The sequence below is a fragment of the Panthera onca genome, chromosome D1 (genome assembly GCF_046562875.1).
Source record: "Panthera onca isolate mPanOnc1 chromosome D1, mPanOnc1 haplotype 2, whole genome shotgun sequence".
NCBI lineage: Eukaryota > Metazoa > Chordata > Mammalia > Carnivora > Felidae > Panthera > Panthera onca.
In genome coordinates, this window is record NC_138348.1 from 67,098,988 (window position 1) to 67,123,966 (window position 24,979).

General features: G+C 38.8%; 1 protein-coding gene across 10 annotated transcripts in view; it reads right to left on the minus strand.

Moving 5' to 3' along the window:
- DLG2 (discs large MAGUK scaffold protein 2) overlaps positions 1-24,979 on the minus strand; it is a 2,113,447-nt gene that overhangs the window by 876,002 nt on the left and 1,212,466 nt on the right. Inside the window, exon 1 of one of the 10 annotated variants that reach the window (XM_078433038.2) lies at positions 20,980-21,517. The exons of 8 other annotated variants lie outside the window; for them this stretch is intronic. In XM_078433038.2, the coding sequence (XP_078289164.1) occupies positions 20,980-21,057 (78 nt within the window). In that variant the 5' untranslated portion in view covers positions 21,058-21,517. Of the gene's footprint in view, positions 1-20,979; positions 21,518-24,979 lie in introns of those variants that run through there. One more of the 10 variants, XM_078433043.2, reaches the window with a different exon arrangement.

The following is a 24,979-nucleotide window of genomic DNA, read 5'->3' on the forward strand; positions in this document are numbered from 1 at the left end:
GCAAGGGAGAGAGAGAAAGACTAGCATTGAATGCTGTTAAGGAAATATTCCCCAACCAAGAAGAAATTGAATCTCACATTTTCTATCCAAGCAAATCAGTGTTTCAGTAGATGTGTTGTGGGATGTCTGTGCATATGCAGGAAAACCATTTTTTTTTTCCACTTAAGGAAGAAAATGAAACTGCTTTAAATAAAGGCATTTAGAACAGCAGTAACACAACCTCAAAAAGCATGAATTAGAATGAAAGTTTGCTAATCCAGAGTAACTGGGAGCAAGGGTGGCCTGAACTGCTGACAACCTCAACTCAAAAAACATACTCTGTTAAAATGGAAGGTCGTAATGATTAAGAGCATGTGGTTTGCCGTAAGGCATCCTGGGATTTAAGATTATGGTCTGCCATTTATCGGCTTTGCAATCTTAGTAGTCACTTAACCTTCTGAAGCCTGAGTTTCCACATACATAAAATGGGTATAGGAATAGTTTTAGCTCATGCGCTTTTGGTGAAGATTAAATGAGAGAATATAAAGCATTATCTTAACATAGGTCCTGGCCCATGGTATGTGCTCAATAAAAAGGCTGCTGCTGTCGTTACTAACACTATTTGTATTGTCATCAGTACAATCTTCATCATGATAGCACTGCACATAAAGGGAAATAATGGAGAGAAACTAATAAAACGATGCCAACTAATGATCCTTGTGTTTCCTTGGGAAGTAGTTAAGAATAGCTTGTGTTGACCTGGTAACTATTGAAATGTAAATCCAGATTCAACCAACACTGACTGAGTAGCCACCGTGTGTCAGAGCTGGCTTCTTTGCAAATATAACAACATTTAATCCTCAAAAAAGCCTTTTTCGTTTCGAAAATAGTCACAGAAACTTGACTCTTCCAAGATTAAACAGAGGGTAGGTGAGGAGCAAGAATGAACTCAGTGACTCTGTCCTGCCCACAGTAAGAGCTCATTGGTTAGTCAATGAATGAATGGATGGATAAAGGATATGGTGTGGTTTGGTGGAAATAATTAATGAATTTAAAGTTTCTGATTATGACTACTTTGCTTGAATTCCTTAGTTCACACTTACTGTGTGTGTGACCTTGAGAGAGATGTTTTATCTGAACCTCAGTTTTTCTTCCTGTTAAATAGGAATAATGATATCTTCCCCAGAGAATTAATGTGAGCATGAAATGAAACAAAACACACCGTCTCTAGCATCATATCTGGTATATACGTGCTAGCATCCTTATTTTTTTCTCTTATACTAAAGTCCCTCTCTTCCCTGAACTACCATAGCCTTCTACTTAACAAAGATAGTCCACTATCACCCCCCTTCCCCATCCCAGGACAATCATGTATTTGCCTTCCAAGTCACTTTGAAAATCTAGACTCTGTATTACTTTCTCTGTGTCTAAAGCCATTCACTAGAGAGGCACACACACACAACCCAGCCCTACCCATGCCCATCTTCTCTACCTACCTTGCATTTTTTAGGATGTCTTTAGGATACAGTTTCATAATCTCCTTTTACCTCTTCACTTCTCACTCTCACCCATGACTCCCTCTGCCTTCTTCAAAAGAGTGCCAAGATCCATAAGGTCCTGACGTGCTTCTTTGTCACCTTATCTGCCAATATATTATTTTCCAGGCTTTCAAACAGCATTAGAACCCCACCTTCTTCAGGAAGCCTTCCTAGATGAAATTCATAAAATTAACTTTTTTTTACCCTACATCATCTGGGAATGGACTTCCTATTTTCCTTGCCCCCACCCTACTTATATACTTAGTGTATCACTCAATCATGATGTATACCTTTGGTTTACAATGAAATATAAATTCCATGTTGCCCATTAGTGTGCTGAGTTAAGGGACAAACTCTATGCCTAACTTTCTTGTAACTACATCTTAAGGCAATGTGAATGCATTCTCTGACAAGAGCTCTTTGAATGTGTGGATAGGTTCATACTCCAACAGCACTTTATCAAAGGATTTTCATTAAAGCATGGCCCTGCTGTTGTGCAATCCCTTTTTTACATGGTGGGCTCTCATTTATCTTCCTGTTGCCAGCGTTTTCCCCAAGACCCAGCACGTATTAAGGCTCAAAAGAACCTGAACAAAATGTGCATTATTTTCTAGTCCAGTTCTATGAACACGTAAGGGCTTAAAATTCTTTTAGCTTAAGAAACAGAGGAAAGGAGGAGAGAAAGAATAGCAGTACTGGCTCAGACCAATGACTGGGCACCATGTTAAGGGCTTTACGTATACCAATTAGTTAGTCCTTATAACAATAGCATGTACGAGGTATCATCATTTTTAGAGATGAGGAAAGTGAAGCACAGGGACATCAAATAACTCCCTGAAACTTAAACAATAAACAAAAGCCTGAGTTTGAAACCCTGATAAAGTCTGTACTTTAACCATTATTATACTGTATTGTTTTGCCCAAGGGTTTTTTGAATCATGTGCCCCTTTAATCTACCTTCTACCTTGGGGTTAGATTGTAGCTCTTTACTATAATATGCAAGGCTTTCTCCAATCTGGCCCAATCCTTCCTTTCCAGATGCAACTCTTGGCACTTTCTCCTTACCCCCTACTTACCAGCTAGAATAAATACACCTAGTTTCCCTGAAATGATATTGTCCCTTTACTTTCTGTGTTTTCTCATCCAGAAGGCCGTCCTGTCCTCCTCTGCCTACAAAAATCCTTCTTGTTCTTTATGACTACCTCGTTTTCAATATTCTTCATGAAGTGTCTCCATTCCCAGGCTGGACTTATATGTTCCTTCTTTTGTGTATCTCAAGCTCTTGGTTTTTACTTGGAGATACAAACTGCTTTGTGATTAGTGATTTGCTTAACTCTTATATTAAAACGTGAACTCCCTGAGGACAGAAGTTGCTTCTTATTGGTCCTTGTAAATGGACAGTGCCTTACACATCACTTGGTAAACATGACTCAAAGGTTTATGAACAGATGATAAAGAAAAAAGAGTGAAAGAGTGAGATAGAAGACAGAGCCTGAGAAAGAGGAGAAGGATGCGGGGAGACAGAGAGAGAGATTACTTAATTTGGTGGTTCACATAAGGTCCCTGGTGCTTAATTAACTCAAACCTGCCCTTCCTTTGAAATTAAAATACATTCAAAATTCTATATATGCTTTCCAAACACTCACTGCATTTAATAATATCTGCTTAATATCTATCCCTATACCTGGGAGAAATTTATACTGACTAATGTAATAATATTTTATCTTAGTAAACATTTATGAGCTGCAATATTAGGCAATCACACCAAGTGCTTACAAAAGTACAGTATATTTATTCCAGACATCATTTAGAGCATCCTGAACATACTGTCTCATATACAAGGCAACCCTCAAAAGCCCTTCCATTAGAAACACAGTAATTGAGATGCAAATATTTTTATAGTCTCCTCCACTATGAACACACACATCCACACAGAAAGGAGGAAGAAAAAAATCCTTCAAATTACACAATCAATTTTCTCTTCAAACTGTCCCACTACAACAACCCTACCTCACACTAATGTAGGTTTGTAGGGAAGGCTCTGTGCTGCCTTTAGTGAAAGCAATGTCTCAAGTGTGAGGTAATCCCATCATACTCATTACAATTACAGGCCTGTGTCCTGAGCCTCCTGCCGACAGAAGGCTACCTCATCTCATTCCTAATTAAGAGCACAAAATTCTTCCCAAACCACCTTCATTATTGCACGCGGTGTGCTTGGCTCTATCAGGCAATACCCTCACATTCTGGAAGAATCAACTGCCTCTTTCAAATCCGAGGTAACCACCCCAGAGTTAATTATGTCAATTAAAACCTTTTTCCTACACTCAGCAGATGAAGACCATTTCACCAGAACAATGGGACTACATGAAAAAGGAACCTTGGTTATAATGAAAGGTAATTAGAGAGATCATGTTTGGCTTGAAAACAAACACAAGCACAAATAAACAAAAACATGAGAAAAATCTTGCCCAACCAAAAGAAGTGATCATATAAACCTTCTGAGTAAAGTATGTGCTGTCTTAAAAAAAAAAAATGGGGGCACCTGGGTGGCTCAGTCAGTTGGGTATCTGACTTCAGCTCAGGTCATGATCTCACAGTTCGTGGGTTCGAGCCCCCCATTGGGCTCTGTGTTGACAGCTCAGAACCTAGAGCCTGTTTCCAATTCTGTTTCTCCCTCTCCTCTGCGCAACCCCCCCAAAACTTGCAGTCTGCCTCTCTCTCTCAAAAAATAAATACACATTATTTTTTTTTTTTAATGAAATGGTGGGGCACCTGACTGGCTCAGCCTGTTAAGCCTCTGACTTCGGCTCAGGTCATGATGTCACAGTTGGTGAGTTTGAGCCCCACATCGGGCTCTGGGCTGACAGCCTGGAGCCTGCTTCAGATTCTGTGTCTTCCTCTCTCTCTGGCCCTCCCACACTAGCACTCTGTCTCTCTCTCTCAAAATAAATAAATATTAAAAAATAAATAAAAATAAAGAAAATGAAATGGCAACATAGGGAAATTTCGAGCAGCCAGATTTGTTTCCCTCAGACCATTGCTGGAGCACAGGGAGTGCAGACAGATGGGAACACAAGACTGTTCAGTAGCACCTTACATCAGAAACCAATCTCCTTAGATTAAACAGTCCTGTGACTGGGGCAAGTCTCTTTCTTCTTTGTAATCTGAATTGATTTCTTCATTTAACAACAACCAGAACAAAGGAATTTGAGTTAGGAAATACCTAGGGTGGTTTTCTGGTATTAACATTCATTGAAGGCCACAGGTCACTTTGACCCACTCTGACCCTGATAGGCTACAGCCGGCACACGTTAATTCACCTAATACCTCCAGCACTATCAAATGCCTCAGTCATGGAAATATTATCCAAGCAAAATCTCAGCAGGCAAAAATGTATCACAAGGGTAGTTCTAATCAATGAGATCCTCAAACAGGATTTCATTTACCACCTGTATTTCACTGCCTTAGTAAAGCCCTTGGTTATCATTTTTTATGGCAGTGATTCTAGAAACAGGGTCCAGGAGCAGAAGCTCCTGGTAACTTGTTAACACAAATTCTTGTTCCTCATTTCAGCCCTACTAAATCCAGAACTCTGAGAGTGCAGCTCAGCAACCTGTGTTTTTATAGGCCCTCCAGGTGATCTTGATGCACACCAAGTTTGAGAGTACTGGAAAGGTCTCCTGAAGTGTCTCCTTGCCTCTCCTCTTGCTCATCTTTTAATATATCCTCCATACTGCCACCAGATCAGTTTTCCTAAATTCCAGATCTAATGTCAAACTTATCCCATCTCCCTCTGTCTCCATCTGTCTCTTCCTCCTCCTCCTCTCCCTCCCTCCTTAAAACCTTCGGTGACACTAGTGTTTCCTCCCTCATCAAATAAAATTCAAACTTCTTACATGGCAAACCAAGCCTTTCACCATATGGCCCCATACAACCTTTCCAAAGTCACTTCTTCCCACTCCTCCATGTGCACTCTATGCTTAAGCCATGATGAACCTCCTGCCATTCCATGAAAAGCCACGCTCTTTGAAGAATATGTGCTTTGCTCAAGCTGTTTTCTTTGCTCAGAATGACCTCCCTCACCCTGTCTGCTTGGCAAACTCCTTCTCATCTTGTTAGAATCTTCCCAAGCAACATCTCCTTTCTGAGGCCTTCTCTGGCCCCACCCCTTCCTCTCCACTTCTCCCTTTATGCCTCCAAATAGAATTGAGTCTATAGTACTTAACTTCTATTGCACAAGTTGGATAAAGAAATTGGAATTGCCGTGCCACATGGTAGTGTACTTCACAGCTCCCTCCCTCCCTACCCTGAGTTCTTCAGAGAAGTTGGGGTGGATACTGGGTAGACTAAGTCTATTTTATTTTTATATCTTTAAATGAGATCTCCACTTGCTATTTCTGAGAGGGAATAAATGAATTGATTTTTGGAACACCTACTGTCTACCACACTGCTATGCTAGCAATTCATCACTTTTATCCCTATTTTACAAATGGAAACATTGAGTCCCAAAGAAGTTAAATAACTTTGCCAGCTAGTAGAGGGCAAAGTTGACTCAACTGCAAGGCCTCTAGACTCTAAAGCTGATGCTTCTTCCACCAAAAAATGTTTTTCCACATAAACTAAAGATTGAGAGACTATACATAGACATACCTTCTTTGACATGTTTTTCACATTTCCCTTATATGTGGTTTCTATTATATAAAATAAAGACCAATGTTATGAATGAGCTAAATTAATGAAGCTAAATATTGGATATATGAAGCCAAATATTTCTGGGCCTTCATTTCTTCATCAATAAAAAAGCTTTTATATATTACCCATTATCATCAGCAATTATTTTTATTATTAGATATTAATGTTTTGGCTTCCAGCCATAATAATCTATGATTTGAAACTGAATTCTTTGTGTTCTATTACGCTGTTTCAATAGATCTAGCTCGATTCCGGACACGAGTGCCTAAGTGTTTGCTATTGCAATTTTGTCAACTCTCATTAAAAAAATGTTTTAACTGAATAAGGGTATGAAGCTGAAGACAAGGTCTCTCTCTTCAAGTAATCCTGTTTAGATTTGCCAATAAAATCTAAAAAGGGATATTGTTGAAAACTGACTTTTTATCTTTACAACCAGGTTACATACATTCTATGTGCCCAATTTTATCCTTGGTCGGTGCAGTTACCATTACAACAGTTGTTATCACTGTCAAAGTTGTTTTACTTCAGGCCCTCAAATTAATAAATGCTAAGGAAGAGTTTAATTAGCTAAAACCTAAATTGTCATTATTAATTTACTAGTTACATTACAATACCTTGTAAAACATTTATGCTGCAGTAAATGGAGTACCTACTTTCCAGTGATCATGTGGCATAGCTAATTTACTACATAACTAAATATTTAATTACTAATCTTAAAGCTAAAGGTACGCAGCCAAAATTAAATTGCATTACTTGAGCAAAATGCTTAACATCATTACTTGGGACATTATAAAGTCTTATCAAAGAAATAATGGAAGTTCAAGCATTTGTAAGTATTTCTGAAACATTCTTAGAATAGCTTTAACAGGTAGATGGAACTATTGTAATTTAATCAGTGGATATTGTAGGAAGATCAAATGGGGAAAGTCTGAAAGAGTTTATACTATAACACCATATTCAGATGGATATAGAGTTTCTGTTTGGGATGATAAAAATTCTGGAAATGGATACTGGTGATAGTTGCATAACATTGTAAATGTATTCAATACCACTCTTTATAAACCTAAAAGAAAAGTGATTAAAATGGTAAATTTTATATTCTATTTATCACAATTAGACTATATTCAGGTTCGATTATTTCTCCCTCATCCAGTATACAATATATTCCTTGAGTACTAAATAGGCCACCTTCATCATAACACCACAGCTTTCTAGCATATTGTTAGGCACCTATCAAATGAATAAACTATGGACTGTCAAGATTTCTTCTGCCAATCATTCGAAGTTAGTATCTATTTTCTGTAAAGGAACAGAGATAGTTCTATTTCAGAAAGACAAGGTATTTGGTCAACAAGTGATTAAACTATATAAATTATAAAGAGGTATGGTATGGAAAAGAGGTAATATGCATTCTAGAACATAGAATGTTAATTAAAAATGTAAAAGTAAGCCATCTCCTGGTATTTGAATGTCCTCACATCCATTGACAGTCCCTAACTGCTCAGAAACACATGGAAGTATCTGTATCACTGAGCAACAAATAGTGATGATGAATATTGATTCCTTTCCAAAAGCAGAGCTGGTGCTTTGGGAAGACATAAGTTCATTATACTAATTAGAGGCCCTTGCCCTACCTCCTCAGAGGATGTTCTCTTGGGTAGATATCAAGGCAGACACTCTTGAGTAGATGCTTTTCAAATTAATGACTCAACAACCACATGGCAGTAATCCTAGCATCTCTGGCAAGAGCAACAGCCTAAATCAGGCTGCACCTCACAGCCACCTTCTCAAAGCACCTTCAGTAAAACTCAGGGTTGTTGTATTGGGGCAGATGTTTGCATGTCCATTCATGCCAGCAGTGGAGAGAACAGGATTATGAAGCAGTTCAGAGCAGTCATACTATAAGTCAAAATCATCATCAGAGTATGAAAGAATTAGCCACTCATTGAGAGATTTCCACACAACCACACTCGCCCCCAAATCTCCATTTAAATGACATGTCCCACTGTATTTATTTAAAAGCACTTAGATAATGCCTGTTCTATCACAAATATATCCTCACTCAGTCCTCATAACAACTCTACAAGAGAGGTACTATTATTCTCATTTTATGGATTAAGACACTCAAGCCCAGAAAGTTTCAGTAATTTGCTCAAGGTCCCACAGTCAGCAGTGACGCTAGGATTTGAACCCAAAAACACTGGATTCAGACATAGTGTTTTGAAATATTTGACTATTTTGTTTTGATATATCTTAAGAGAAATATTAAATATAAGAAAGTTTGCTTTAATTTAAGACATTTTTTTTTCCCTACAGGGGCACTATGCATATCCACGTGTACTAACTAAGAGCAAAGTCAGACCATGTGGGCTTTATTCTAATCATGGAGAGTGGAGCTCAGTGAATGAGAGACATGCCAGGTGGTTTGCAATCAGGCATGATCCCACAGCTCTAGAATGATAAGATTCAGCAAAAAAATCACAGAGGGTCTGGCAAGGCAGAAGAAATAAAAGTGTTATTTATACTGCTAGAGCACACCTAAGAGTTTGCAGTGTATATGTTTCTTTTCTTCCTAATCTATACCTGAGCTTCCTCAGCATAGCGACCGTGGCTTCATCATTCTGTATCCTTTATAAATCCCAGAGCAGTAGCAGAAGTAGTAGAGGTAGAAGCAGCAGTAGCAGTAGTATGCAAATAAGTCTTTGCTCCACACCAAGGGGCAAATGAAGTATTTGTTAGATTCTTAATGGACTTAAGAGGCCATAGCTAACTCACTTAGTTTCTTGAATTTTATTTTCCTATGGCCAGCCTGCAGTCAACCTGGAAACATGGAAATAATATGATTTTGAAACTGCTCAAGAACACCAGACAGGTGAATTGAGAGAAATAGGAGACAAAAACATAAATAAATCTGCAAGGTATTGAAATCTGTTTTCTAAAAGGCATGCTGTAGTTCCTAACTGCCAACAAGCACTGTTTCACTATGCTACATTTCATCCTGTTTTTCTCAAAATACTGGAGAAATTACTGCTACTAAAAGAAATTCTTATTTGTGTATCACATAAGCCATTTCCATAAAGCTCTTGCAAATTCTAGAGATATGCAAGGGGAAAAACTTTAATAAAATAATGGATCATATTTGAATTAAACATGATATTCAAAATGTTACACTTGGGGAGTTAACAGAATGTTATATGCTGAGAGAGCAAGAGGCAAAAACGTCCTGTAACATCCCATACCTTCCATAAATTAAATCTGAGAACATTAAAAATGGTGATAACAATGAAAAGGATTACTTACGGAATGAAAACGGAAAATAGAAACAGATTAGTGAAGATATTTGCCTCTGAAAATCTCAAAACTGAGCATCCTAGAGCAGAGGTAATAACGATGGTTATTTCTAAGAAATAGATCCAAAGTGGCCCCATTCATTTCACAGCAGGAACATTCAAAGTAGCAATTAATGCAACCACTGGTGTGGAATTGTTTCTCAAATGCCATCCTGTTGAATAACTTTTTTTTTTCTTTTTTTTAATGGAAGGAGGGCTCAGAAGTCACAGTGAATTTAGATCAATTATTTACTGAAAATATCATCATAGGTTATTAATACAACCATCCAATAACATGAATACAACCAATAATACTTTTGGTGAAATGGAAGGAAACTATCAGTTTCTATTTATTTCAGACTTAAAAGGGTAGTGCTTAAAATTCCTTGAGATTTGGTCATAGGAAATAAATGTAGGGGCATTCATCTCAGTGATGTGTGGAACCACTAAATCTCTGGCCAGAGAAAGGGATGGACTGGTATTTGGAAGATCTGAATTCAAATACCAAAAGCTTGGCTGCCAACCACACTGGGCAAGAACCTTCCCAAGCCTCGTGTTTCCTGGGGGCTCAGTTTGCTCACTTGAAAGACATAGGGAATAATGCAGCACTGTAGTTAGAATGTGGGTTCAGATCTAGGTGGCATGGGCTCAAATCCTGCCTCCAAAAATAGTGCTAATTGTGCATCTCTGGGCACGTTAGTTGACTTTTCTGTGCCTCAGGTATAAAAATGAAGATGTAATAGTACTTAGCACATAGGATTATTGTGAGGATTAGCGGTTAGAACATGTAAAATCAGAGAATAATGACTGGCCCATGGTAAAGACTCTCAATAAGCGTTCATTAATGTTACTATTAACATTTACAAAAGGAAGGTTCTTTCTGGTTCTGAAATTCAATACACGGAGCTTGTCCTCTCCCTTTTTTCTAAGACCTGAAATAAAGCTACAGAGGTGATAGGATGCATTCCCCAGCTGGGAGATGAGCATCTTGAGTCATTCAGCACATACCACTTCACTTCAAGTAAGAACTAATGTGTCCTGACTGACCTTCACCAAACATACAGAATCACTCTCAAAAAATGCACGGTGTGTTTTGAGAGAAGGGAAGTGAGAGAAGGGTGGGAGATGAGGCAGGGGTGAGGGAGACTTTTTATGGGAAAGATCTGGAATTTACTTATTAAAAAGGAAATAAAAACCTGTAATTCTCCCCTAGTCTGTGTACTGGCCCTTTTCACTTGTTAAGTTGTTCTACTCAGTAATTTTTCTCCTCTAACCAGCAACAATGATATAATTACACAGCTCCTTATTCTATAAAACTAGGATGGGAGGGCAAGTCTATTCTGAAGCCCAAGGGAGTAGTAGAGAAAGAGGTATCACTAATGAAGGAGTTACCAGAATCTGCTTTGCATCCCTTCTGGAACTATGCAAAGTATGAAAATGAATAGACTAAGAAAAGGAGAGAGGGAGGGAGAGAGGAAAGAAGGAAATATTAAGTGTTCTACAATGGACCAGATGCTTTATGTGCAGTTTTTAACTGCATCAAAAAACTATGCAAGGATGGTTATCACAATTTTAAATATATGAGAACTTTGGGGAGCCTGGGTGGCTCGGTCGTTTAATCATCTGACTTGGGCTCAGGTCATGATCTCACAGCCTGTGGGTTCAAGCCCCACATCAGGCTCTGTGCTGACAGCTCAGAGCCTGGAGCCTATTTCAGATTCTGTGCCTCCCTCTCTCTCTCTGCTCCTCCCCCCATTCTCACTCTGTCGCTCTCTCTCTCTCTCTCTCTCTCTCAAGAATAAACATTAAAATATATTTTACAAAAAAAATATATGAGAACATTAATAATTAATATGATGCAGTTACATGCTCAAGGTCACCCAATCCATGAAATGTTAGGTCAAATTTGAAGTTAAGGCTGTAGGCTTCCACTGCCATATTGTTGTTCTTGGGTGTGCCAACAAAAGCATTCACAAAATGTATAAAGAAAAGGGGTCAATAAAGGTGACAAAGGATTTATCCAAGGTGTTTAAGAAAAAAAAAATGAAATGAAAATAAGTCCTAGGCCAGGTTGATATTCAGAGAAGAAGAAAGAAAAAATATTTTTATTATTCTCTTTTACCTTCCAAACCACCAGCCCTCTCCAAATCCCCCACATGTAATACACTTTTTCCTCTCAGCAGATTAGTTTCTCTGTGAGAGGGAGACACAAAAATTTCTCATGTCAAATGGCACACTTCGATACTGGTATGAAAGTGAACACCAATGACACTGACTTCTGTCTCAGACAATGTTCATTTCATCACACCTTGCTGCAAAGGCTGGCGAAAAATTGGATGCCCTCTTCATAGTACAAACTCTCTTCCAGAGTCAATGTTGAGGAACTGTGGAGTGGATGGTAGAGAAAGCAAATAATTTCTGTTTGTGAATCAGAATGACCTAGAGTAACAAGTAGGTGTGAAAGGGAAGAACTGTATTTGACGAACTTTGATTTTTTAAAATTGTATCCAATATGCTGGGTGAATAGTTAGCTTTCACTTCTCTTGCTCTGTTGATTAGACAACAGAATATGAAGACAAGAACAGTGATCCTTCAAAAGCAACTCATTCCTTCCTTTTACCTTTTTTAAAATTATTATTATTATTGTTATTATTATTATTTTATTATATTTTTAGAGAGAGTGTGAGAAGGGGAAGGGGCAGAGAGAGAAGGGAGAGAATATCAGGCAGTCTCCACGCTCAGTGCAGAGTCCAATGTGGAACATGGTCTCATGAACCATGAAATCATGATCTGAGCCAAAATCGAGTTGGATGCTTAACCGACTAAGCCACCCTGGACCCCCACCTTTTACTTCTTCCCTCCTTCCTTTTAATAATTAACTAATTTTAATAACCTCTCCTATCTCACACGAGGAGATAATAATGACCCTGCAAAGGCTGTGTGTTTATTAGAACTTACATGGTCTGAATGAAAAGAATACTTAATTGGTTATACATTTCTCCCTAGCAATGAAATCCTGACCCTAGGCACTAAACATTGAACATCACCATACATTGCCATCATGGCATCATGGTATATTAGTGTCTTCAAACTGCCATAACAAAATATCATAGACTAGGTATGTTATAACAGAAATTATTTCCCTACAGTTCTGGCAAATGAGAAATCCCAAGAACAAGGTTCCTCCAGGGATTGGTTTCTGGTGAGAGCTCTCCTCTTGGCTTGCAGACTGCCACCTTCCCACTGTGTCCTCACATGGCAGGGGGTGGGGAAGTGGGGAGAGTGAGGGTGAATGAGGGAGGGGGAAACATAGAAAGGGAGAGAGAGTAAGAGAGGGTAGAAGGGAGGAAGGATAGAGAAAGAAAGGCAGAGATAGAAAGAGGAAGAGAGAAATCTTACAAATCCACCAATCCTATCAGATTAGGACTTTACTATTACCATCTCATGTAACCTTAGTTATCACCTAAAAGGCCTTTTCCACATCTCAACATACAATCACATTGGGGGGTAGGGCTTCAATATATGAATTTGGGGTGGGGAGACACAATTCAGTCCGTAGCAAGTGGGGTGGGGATTCCCTACATAACTAGAATTTTCAGATTTGAGAAGGTTCAAGAAACAAACATTTCATGCTCAAATATAAGCCTGTAATTTTCTGGCATGTGGGGCAAAGCAGCTGGGAAATTTTACAGTTTGACATATCATTGTTGGTAGTTGAAGAGAACACTGGTATTCTGCTGGTTACTGTTTGTTTCACTTCAGTATTAGTGGCATGGAGAGTGGGAAAGAAAGAGTATTGCAGCCTCCTACCCTAGAGCTATAAACTCCCTCATATTTCCTTAACAAAGAAAAGCCCCTGAGGGTCTCTAATCTTGCTTCAAGTTTGAAGACAGGTAAGTTTTCTACTATATTCTTTTTACCAATACTAAAGACATTCCAGGTCTGTTGTGTATATTCATTTGACATAAATTTTCTTAATTTTTCTTAATGCTAGGCATTCTTCTAGATGTGGGGAGCACAAAGAGAAGTAAGATCAAATCCTTCCTTCTAAGGACTCAGCAGACTTACAGCAAATCTTGATTAGAAGCAGAGAATGTTAGAATTGAAAGGAATCTGATTGCAGACCAAGAACCCAGAGAGATTAAAAGACTTAACCGAGTAGCACAAGTGGTTAGCACAAGTGGTTGGGACAGAGCAGTTGACACAAGGCCTACTGACCCCTAATCCAGTCTTTATTCCCACACAGCTCAGAGTTCTCCATCCAATTCAATCATTCAACCAGGGTTTATTTAGGGTCTACTATGTGCTAGGTGTCCTGATGAAATGAGACAGAATCTACAATGGTTTAATAATTTAATAAAATTTTTTTGTAATTTATTTGGGGAAATAAAACTAACTCAGATGAAATTAGTGAATACTACAAGGCATTATTTAAAGTGGGATGTTTTCTCTATTAACCCCCCCAAATATACATAAGTAAATGAGATATATACTTTATCTGACGATCAATTTTATCTCTACAAGAATCACCGTGGTTGAGCTAATCTTGTCAGATGGGAGAGCTTCCACTTCCATCTTCACCATTCAATGTCACGCCATTGAATGGTACCAGGTAGAGAAATACCATTCTAAAGGATACTGAAGACAAAACAAAACAAAACCAAAGCCATTTTGCAACTAAAGTTCTGTGAACTGTACTGAAGGTAGACTACCTGGATATTTGGTTCCTAGAGGACCCCCAATGAGAAACTTCCAGCCACATAGCTATTCAAGAGTGATAAGGCACAGGTACATGAAAAGACGGCACTGTGTTGGTCTGTCCCTTCTCTACATCATTGGCTCACCCACTCCAAGAAAAGTTTAAAGAGCACATGAATAGTTAGGGAGACAAGCTCTGGATTCAGCCAGATCTGGCTCTGAAAGCTGGTTCCACTATTTATGACTTTGGACAAATTCTGTAAAATCTTATATCTCAGTTTCTTTATCTATATAATGGGAGCTAAAATAAGATTACCACAGAAGGCTGTAGTGGGGATTAAATGAGATAATGAATGTAAAGTGCATGTCACTGTGCAAGGCATTACTATTATTAATAACAATTTTACAGTGGTTTTGTGACCTGCTAACTTCTTCTCTAGCCTATCTCCCCCTCCTTCATTTTAGCCATTTTTCTTATCATATCCTTTCCCTTCTGTCTCCCTCCTTGTATTGCTAGCAGCTGTACTTTGTGCTCTTCCAGGGTGAGTAGCAGTGCTGGGACTTCAGAACAGGTGCTACCATCCATTTGGTTGCTTGATTCACCTGCCAGGTGACAAGGGAGAACTGCAAGGCAGCATTTTGTGTGGACAAACACCTGTCCTCTCTGTCACCACAGCCTGCAGACACTGGCGCTGAGTCATGCTGCTGCTCACGACCGATGAGCTCTCAAAGACTCAGAAGGCTCTAAGAAAGGGACCTGAGAGGACAATCTGTCCATCTCTCTCTGGGTCAGGCTACTCTTCAATCTGCCATGGGGCAAAAATAGACATAGGAAGATTCTATCATTCACTGGGGATTGGAGAGTCTTCAACATCAGGATGTTGCTTCTTATGCTAAAGCTAAATTTTTGATTTTACATTTAACTTTTATATTTATCTTTTATGGGGAAAAATAAACTTGATATCTGGCTCAATGTAAACATGCACCATATATATAGTATAACATACAGCATATGCACACATATATACACATACATACAGAGCATCGTTTACTAGTTAAGAGCCTGAGCTCTAGAGTCAGATACGGTGTCTAATCCCAGCCACCTAATGATGACGTGTTTTTGCTCTAATAATGGTAACTATCTCACCAGATCCTCATATTAGCATAGTTTTTAGCTCATAAAAACAATTGAGTAAAAGTTAACTATCATTGTTTAGACATATAAATATATAGTGAGAGACCAGGAGGCTCTGTAAGCTTTCTCTTCTGCAATCTAAATGGCCCCAGTTTGATAGTTTTCAATCTATTTCTTCTAAAACCTTCATTTCCTTTTTCCCTCTATTCATTTACCTTCCTAAATCCAAAACAGGACATATGATACAAGTTTAGTCTGATCAGCACAGAATAAAATATGTAACATATTTTAGGACTATCAAATTTCCCTTTGCAAAGTATTGTTATGATTTGCAAAGACATAAAAATGATCTGGTAGCAAGTGTAACCTTAAACACTTTATTTATATTAACCCATTTATCCTCAAAATAAGCCCATTCATTATTCATTCTTTCAGCGATGCCATACTTCATTGATTTTAAAAATAAACTTTTCTTTTTATATTTTGAACATCTCTGAAATCAAGATGCATCTTGCAATTGATGATTTGTTATAGTTCCATTGAAAATATTTTTTCCCCTTAATAGTTCATGAAATAATGGAGCACCTTGCAACTGACGACAAGCTAGTCAATGAAACAGAGTATGAGAGATAACTATATTCCAGGCATTCTTTTAGGCCTTGAAATAAGGTGAACAAGATTGAACAGTCCTTCATTTAGAGAATCAACATTCTAATGAGGAATACAGGGAAGTAAACATGATTACAGCCAATGTACAACCTTCTGTGGGAGCCAATGGAGGACCCATCCTGTGCTTATAGGGACCAGGGAAGGTTTCCTAATGATGGTGATGTCACTTAAGGTTGACAAGCAATTAGTGAGGTATGGCTTGCTTGCGTTTTGCTAGTCAACCAGATTGGATAAGAAAAACCCTGGAAGCTAGAAAAAGCATGGGATTTGAAAGTGCACAGAATGCTGGATTTAGAGTGTCATGGAAGAGGGGCGCCTGGGTGGCTCAGTCGGTTAAGCGTCCGACTTCAGCTCAGGTCATGATCTCACGGTCCGTGAGTTCGAGCCCCGCGTCAGGCTCTGTGCTGACATCTCAGAGCCTGGAGCCTGCTTCTGATTCTGTGTTTCCCTCTCTCTGGCTCTCCCCCACTCACATTCTCACTCTCTCTCTCAAAAATAAATAAACATTAAAAAAAAATTTAGAGTCTCATGGAAGAGGGGCGAGGTATAGTGGAGGAGGTGGAAGCAGAGACCATATCATGATTGGCCTTGTAGACCATGTTAAGGGGTTTGGATTGTATCCTGAGGACATTGGGGCTCTACTAAAGCATAGGTATTATTTCCATTTCACAAAGAGAAAACTGAGGCACAAAGGAGCCACAATGAGTGGCTTTAGACTGGATAGCAAAGAACAGGACTAATTTAATTTCCTTTCTCAGGTCCTCACCTTAAGCTCAATGCCTTTAATGTATACTAGGGTCACCCAGGACATTACTGTCTCTCATTGGCCATACTGCCAGCAAATCCATTACTAGATTATCCTTCATTTTAGTTTATGTTGATTTAATGTGTTTGGTTTAGATGGAAAGGAGGGTAGAATCAGTGTGCTAATTCTTAAAGAATTCCTTAAGAATTCTTTATGGCCTAATGTCAGGCTATTTGGTCTCAGTTACCTCTCTTGTAAGTTATATATCACTGAAAAGCTCATCCACAGTTGTGTCTATCAGATGATGGATATTGATGCCAGTCTTTCCTAAATGCATCATGCATCTACTTTTCAGGGTATACGCTTAAAATAAAAATAAATATAAAAATTAAGACAAAAACAAATGAAAGAAGCAATGCTGATGGGGCAGTGAAGGTTCACAGTTTCAAGTGTTTTATACTCTTGCATATTATTATGTCACCAGAAATTGCATTTCAATTTATCTTAAGTTTCTTCAGCTGCCCTTTCAGAGTAATACAATCTAGAGATGGACTAAATTAAGCAATTTAAGTTGAAATGTGACAAAATGTCAAAAAAGTAAGACACTAATGTCTGAATTAATTACAGAGGGTCAAAAAAATAAGGAAAGAATAATTACTCAAATGGAGGTATTCTTTTTCAGCCCAGTAGTCTTGATTTCATATCATCACATTTAAAGTAGTTTTGTTCACAGAATTTATTGGTATGCACAAACTGTCTTTTTAATGAAAGAATAACAAAGAGCCTTTTGCTTTTCTTTTTTGGAAAATGACAATGTGAATCACCTAATATCTTTGACTCACTCTAAAAAGAAAGTGCATCTACAATTGCCAAGAATTTTGGTTCTCTTTGATGAAAGACATTTTTGGTTTCAATAGGATTAGCAATGAGTATAAATGCCAATGTTTAGGTGATGATGATATGACAATTACTAGCTATTTGGAAGGAATAATAGGTGCCAAGATGATAGCTTGCTATACTTACCCAACTAAAGAGGACAAAGAGTGTAAAGTCTTTAAAACAGGATAGACAATCGTCTATTCAAGGCAGCTTAGGTATAGTCTTATCAGAAATAAGAGGGCTGAGTTACAGGATCGGTAACTTTGCTTCTGTAAACCTCATGACTATCAAATTCTAATATCAAAACAGGGGGAGATAGGATAAGAAGGAATGATTAACCTTATTCAGACAAGATAGGTAAATGATAGATGGATGGAAAAGAACACTATAGACACAAGGAGTCATTTTTGGAATAGCTTGGGTGAACTTGGGCTCAAATTCGAGCACTGATGCTTACTACTAACTTTGTGACCTTGGGATAGCTACTTTTCTCTTTGGGACTCAAGAAAAACAATTTCCACCTTACAGAGTTGCTGTGAAGATTAAATGAAACTCTATGCATAAAGTACCTGATGTATAATGTGTATAGATAGAGACTCTCATTAATACTATTGTAATGCTTATTATTATGTTCCATGTTGCTATTTAATTCTATTGGCATTGAATGAGGTTAAACAGTAGACCAGGCAACCATGAATAAGGCATACTGCATGTTTAGGGATGGCATTTAGGCCTGCACACTCCCAATTAGCTTTTCAATTAACCCCAGCCTTGAGGAATACACTTACCAGATCATACCTGAATGCTAAAATAGGACTGATGGGCTATGATGGGTGCAGGTTGTTATATTAGAGTAGGAGGAAATAAACTATGCTACCTATTGCAAAAAGAAGCCAAAATTTACAGAGGGTACTAAGATAAAATCACAATCACTATCTGTGATATAGATTTATATCCCTAAATGCTACAACATGCTATGAATCTATCAATAATTCTTTCACATTTAAATATAACAGTCATTGTCTAAATAAAACTCAATAATGATCTAATTTTATTCATCTTCCTCCATTTTATAATAAAGCATGACAACATATAGTCAGCAGCACTTTATACCCCCTCTGTGTTTGCAATTATGTGATCTCTGATGCTATAGTAATACTTTATGTGAATTTATTCAGCTTGCAGTGTCATTTGTTAACTGCGTTCCTAGTTAAACTATATTACTGAACTCATTAGACAAAATATTAATCCACAATAGTTGGTTTAAATAAGGCATGTAATAAAATTAAGTACACAGAATAAATAAACTATTTCCATTCACCATGCATCAACTGAGGGCCTTCATTGTTCAAGGCAGTATACCTTTTAATTTACTCCAGGAACTCTGTGAATACAAATTCCATGAAAAAAAAAAAAAGATGCTATTTTCATGTTAGTTTTCATCACCTAGTGTTCAAAATTAACTCCTCCTAGTTCCCCTGGATAGCACAAGGGCATTCAAGTTAATCATTTTCCTTTGGTCTGTATCACTCAGAGAACAAAACTTCAGTTCTCCAATGTTGATTTCTTTCCTCCCTGAGTAAGAAAAACAAATAGTTTAAAACCCTTAACCCCATATTTGGTTTCTTCTTACCTATTCTCAGCATCAACCACCATAGAAATGAAAGGGAGATAGGTATCAAAGGCCCTTTACCAGCTTCTCCCCACTCTCAGGAAGCAGAAGCCCATGTTATGTTGTTGGATTACCATCCCTTTAGGTTCTATACAAAGTATTTTCAGACTGCTGTTCTCCACATTTAGGCCCATGCCTGAATTAAGTGCCACCGTGAGATTCAACTTTCCTATGCATACTAATTTGGTGTAAGGCATTATCTCCCTGTGGCTTTCAGAGCCATTTGTGGTCCTGACAGTCCTCTCATCCATACAACCTATAATTTTCCTAAGAAGAAGGCACTTTTTCAAAACATTTGCTCCAATAAAAGACCTACTTACAAGTCTCTTTCCTTAAAAATTACTTGAGAAGCAAAAAACAAAACCCAACTGTTCAATATATAAGCTGCTGGTACATGACAATTTTTACAATAGTATTACCTAGGATATACAGAATAGGAAAGGGATCAATTCTACCCTAACGTTGCCCTCCTCCCCCACCACAAGTGCCATTAAATAACAAGTCTGTCATCATTCTACAATCGGCAGATCTGGACATTCTAAAAAGCTACAACCCAAAAAGTCAGAACTCCAATGATGTTTTCTCTTTTCACACTACAATCACAGGTCGGTTTATCCCTGGATTCTTGTTTATGTTATCAACATTCCCACTCAGAAGGAACAAACAGCAAGTCAAAGTGAAGGAACATTTGCAGTTAAGAGGAAGGACTATGCCACTGGTCAGGAAAACCATCTCTGGGTCAATCTCACGAGGAGGTTTAAGGCAGAAAGGAAACTGGACCAAAGATCCTCAGAGAAATAAGGAAAAATCTCAGTTTCACAAAATTTTGTTACCTAAGGAAGTTTCCCCAGCACCTATCAAATTGGACCCCAAATGTCCTTAATATGACAGTTTGGTCAGTGCCTCCAAAAGCAGAGGACAAATTAGAAATAAAAGCTTGTAATGCATCTTAAGACTTCCAGGCCATTTTATTTTCTTAGAGAAAGATAACCAATGAGGGAAATCTACACAGAGATTCTCTAGGAGCAAACAACTAGTCATGCTGAATAAAAGAAATACAAAGCCATTCTCTAAATGGCCATGACCATCCAATTACAAATATAATTCTTACTTCTTGTAAACACTTGAAATGATGGCTTGGTTGATCTGAAAAGATACCAAGCACCCCTGTGAAGTCTGGTCAGTGTTACTGAAAGTCCCAAATATGTGCTCCGAGGACACAAGTACTGGAGGAAGGCTCAGGGATTTATAATGCCCCCTTCAGAACCAAACACGGTAGGAATTAAAATAATGCAGTATAGCAACAAGTTTACTAGAGAGCTCCTGGAAGAAGCAAATATTTCAGCTGCTCAATTGATTTCACCCTAAAAAGGAATATTAAGTCTCTGTCCAGACACTCTATCAGTTGAGGATTTCACCAAATACTCTGAATAGCGGATGATCCTGCTTAACCCCCAATGCTCCATCCCTAAGTAGCAAGGCTCCAAGAGTTACCCCTTGTGTAAGTGGCATGGACTACATTCATAGTGAGAAGCAGGTTCTCATCCCAAGCTAATAAAGACTGCGTCTGTACTCAGACTAGCAGTCCAGAGCAGACAGTTGGCAAATCGGAAAGGTAATCTTCATCCCCACTCATTCCATACCTTTTCTGATTTTGCCTTCCTGGCATTGTGCACGAACCTGCGACCCAGCTTCTTGGCATACCAGATAGAGGCAAACATAGCGATGCCAATGGAAGGAATTCACAATGAAGCTGCTGCACAATCAACTTCCCACCTCGGCTCAGAGACAAACGGAATCCGGCTGGAGCTGTCACTTGCAGGCTGTTGCTTTCTCAGTTCCTCTCATGCTGGTTAGCCGAGGGAGAGGGTGGGAGGAAGGAGGGGGCTGGGGGAAGGCAGTCCTGTTTGGCCGGTCTGCAGGTATATTTACATCCTGCCAGCAGGAGGTCCGGGTGAGGCGGGTGCTGCCTTCAGGAGCCGGCTCTTACACATCCAGTCGCTAAGTATCTGTCTGCAGTTCTTGGGCACCGTCACCAAACTCCATGTGTGTCAGGAGGAAAGGAAGCCGCAGTCAACTCCTCCGGGAGGCGGCTCACCTCCCGATCTAGGCTCCGGCATTTGCACTCCTCGCTTGGCTTCCCTCTGTCTTGACAGTACGTGCTGGCGGCAGTGGCCGCGGAAAGACAGATCCACATACAGCCTCGCAGGTAAATCAGCCAATACAGGAGCTGCCAGGCATTGGGGGAGAGGCAAGGCCACCACGGAGCTGGCCCTGAGGGCACAAACAGGTGTCCCTGGAGCCTGAATCCGGCTCTGAACCTCCAAGAATTTCCAGCTGTTAGGATGGCTGGAAACAGAAGTGTCCCTCCTTTGTCCCCTCCTCAACTTCTTTTGGTCCAAGGAAAGTCTTATCTCTGATTATCAGCCATTGTTATCTACAGCTTGCAAGAGCAACACTTTATTTCTTTGGAGACTGGACTGGGACAAAGGGCAAAGTGAGGAAGAAACAGTGCACTCCTAAATGCTAGGGTAGATGTCCTTAGTTTTCAAACTCCTGGGTTCTACTCTAAAGCAACCAGGGCCTCTTTTGTAAGCACACATTTTCTCAAATTTCAATGACTGGGAGATGGGAGAGGGGCTTAAATCTACCTTTAAACTAAAGTGCAGCCATCTTCTTCTCCTTTTTAACCCCAGGGTTTTCTTGCAGTAATATCCAGGGTTAGATGAAGAACTGTAATAATCGCTTTTGGGAAGACAGATTTACAGCAAACTCTTAAACCATGCTCCTTTGAAGAAATTTCACTTTTGATTCTACCACCAGGTGCTTTCAATTCCAAGTATCTTATTAGGGCTTAGACTATTATGTGAGGCTTTTTAAAGATAAAGTCAATTTTAAGGGACAAGTCTTTCCTCCAATGAGAGATAATGGTTAAGCTTTCCCCATCCTACTAGAGGGCAAAAAAATAGACTGCTCATGTTGGCAGGGAAAATTTTCCTTCCAATGACAGATGAGACTCAGTCGAGTAAATGTTTTCCAGCTGATCTGACAGAACTGCCCTAAGAGCACCTATGGTCCAAAGAATGTCAACACACTTACAGATTTTGGAAAAGAATTCCCTTCTCTCACTCTAAGTCACTTGAGGTTTACTTTCAAAGAGAGTTGGGTCCTCAGTCAACCAAAAGCTCTTTTATAAGATGTGCTGAATTCCTTCCTTATCTGTGGGGTATACATTCCAAGATCCCCAGTGGATCCCTGAAACCATGGATGGTACCAAACCAAACTATGGATGGTACCTACATATACCATATATTTTTTCCTATACATACATATCTATGATAATGATAATGTTTAACTTATATTAGTCACAAGAAGAGATTAACAGTAACTAATAATAAAAAAAGAACAGTTCTAACAATATGTTGTAAGGAAAGTTATGTGAGTACGGTCTCTCAAAAATAACTGATTATACTGTACTCATCCTTCTTCTTATGATAATGTGAGATGATACAATGCCTATATGATTAGATTAAGTGAGGTATGTGATGTCAGGCATTGTGATATAGCCTTAGGCTACAGCTGACCTTCCCCAGATAAGTCTTTTTGGTTTGGTTGGTTTTTTGCTTGTTTTTGTTTTTGTTTTTAATATAATTTACTGTCAAGTTAGCTAACATACAGTGTATACAGTGTGCTCTTGGTTTTGAAGGTAGATTCTCATGATTCATTGCTTACATACAACACTCAGTGCTCATCCCAACAAGTGCCCTCCTCAATGCCCATCACCCACTTTTCTCTTTCCCCCATCCCTCCCATCAACCCTCAGTTTGTTCTCTGTATTTAAGTCTTTTATGGGTTTGCCTCCCTCTCTGTTTGAAACTATTTTTTCTCCTTCCCTTCCCCCATGGTCTTCTGTTAAGTTTCTCAAGTTCCACATATGAGTGAAAACATGAGATCTGTCTTTCTCTGATTATTTCACTTAGCATAATACCCTCCATTTCCAACCACACTGTTGCAAATGGCAGGATTTCATTCTTTCTCTTTGCCAAGTAGTATTCCATTGTATATATAAACCATATCTTCTTTATCCATTCATCAGTTGATGGACATTTGAGCTCTTTCCATGATTTGGCCATTGTTGAAAGCACTGCTATAAACATTGAGGTATAAGTGTCCTTATGAATCAGCACTCCTATATCCTTTGGATAAATTCCTAGTAGTGTTGTTGCTGGGTCATAGGGTAGTTCTATTTTTTATTTTTTGAGGAACCTCCACACTGTTTTCCAGAGGGGCTGCACCAGTTTGCATTCCCACCAACAGTGCAGGTCTTAAAGAGGATTATCTGCTTCCTTACAGTGGTTGACTGCAGGTAGCTGATACCTCAGAAGTAAAACCATAGATAAGGTGGGATTCCTATAGTAGATATCCTTGTAGGAACTGAAGGCAGAACAAGACAGTGTAGGATAGGACAGTGGTAGTCAAGACCCATGTCTATGTTACTTGCTAAGGTAACAATGGTGCCTTAAGTGGTGGTTAGCACAATGAAATCAATGTATGTTTGCTGAATGAATAAACAACCTGAGTGCTAACACTGGCTTTGCTTCTAAGCTCCTTGTTCTCTTTGATCTGCCTCATCTGTACAGCAAGACAATAATGCAGATGATTTTTAAGGCCCCTCTCTGCCCTCTAAGTCTATGATTCTGATTATGAGTCTTCATGTGAGTAATGAACAGAAATGTGTGATATTCACCAGGGGCTAAGGCTCTGGCAAAATGACTCAGTGATCTGAAAAGCTAACAGCAGAACGCTTGGGGCAACCCAGATCCTTCTACCTTCTTCAATGTGCATACCTGCCACCCACAGTTTGGTTTTGCCATCAGCTGTTTCTTTTGCCCCATGTTCTGACTTCCTATGAATGTGACTTTTTTTGAATTTCCTTTTGTCACTCTTCAACAGCCCCTGTGCAAAATTTTCCACATCGCACCCTGTAGTCTTTGGAGGAAAAGTGCCATAAAAATCCAGCAAATAAGTAAATGATAACTCCTGCTTAGTTTTCAAAGAGCTACTCAGCAGGATCACAGCTTACCCTAATATGATGCTAAAGGTTTTCATTACTCCTGCATACAAGGTTGTCCAAACCATATTTTAGTTGAAAGACTATTCAGTGAACAGAATAAAGTAGATAGAAAGGGGAAGGGTGGGGGGCAATCCTCCCAAAATTAATGAGTAGAAATTTCTGTTTTTAATATTTTAAGATGGAATTAGTCCATAAAGAGGTGAGAAAAAAAATGTTGAGCTTTCAAACCACTGATATCATAGAGGGAATCAAAGAATGTTAATTTACTCTGATGGGACTGCCAGATCAGAAAATAATGTTTGCACTTTTTTCGTAAGATAAGATTTCCTAAGTCACTAAAACTGGGGCTTGGAGAGATCTTTGATGTTTGATCATTTTGTTGGTTGGTTTTGCTTTTATATTCAACCTTTAATGACCTTCTTCACACACCTGACCCAGAGGCTTTATTAACTTTTACAGGATGGAGTTCTCAAGAAAATAAATTGGGCCTACCAGCTAAGATTTTACTTTGAAAATAACAAGAATAACTACTGTTCCTTAAACAGACAATTGGTAGAAAGGACAGTGTG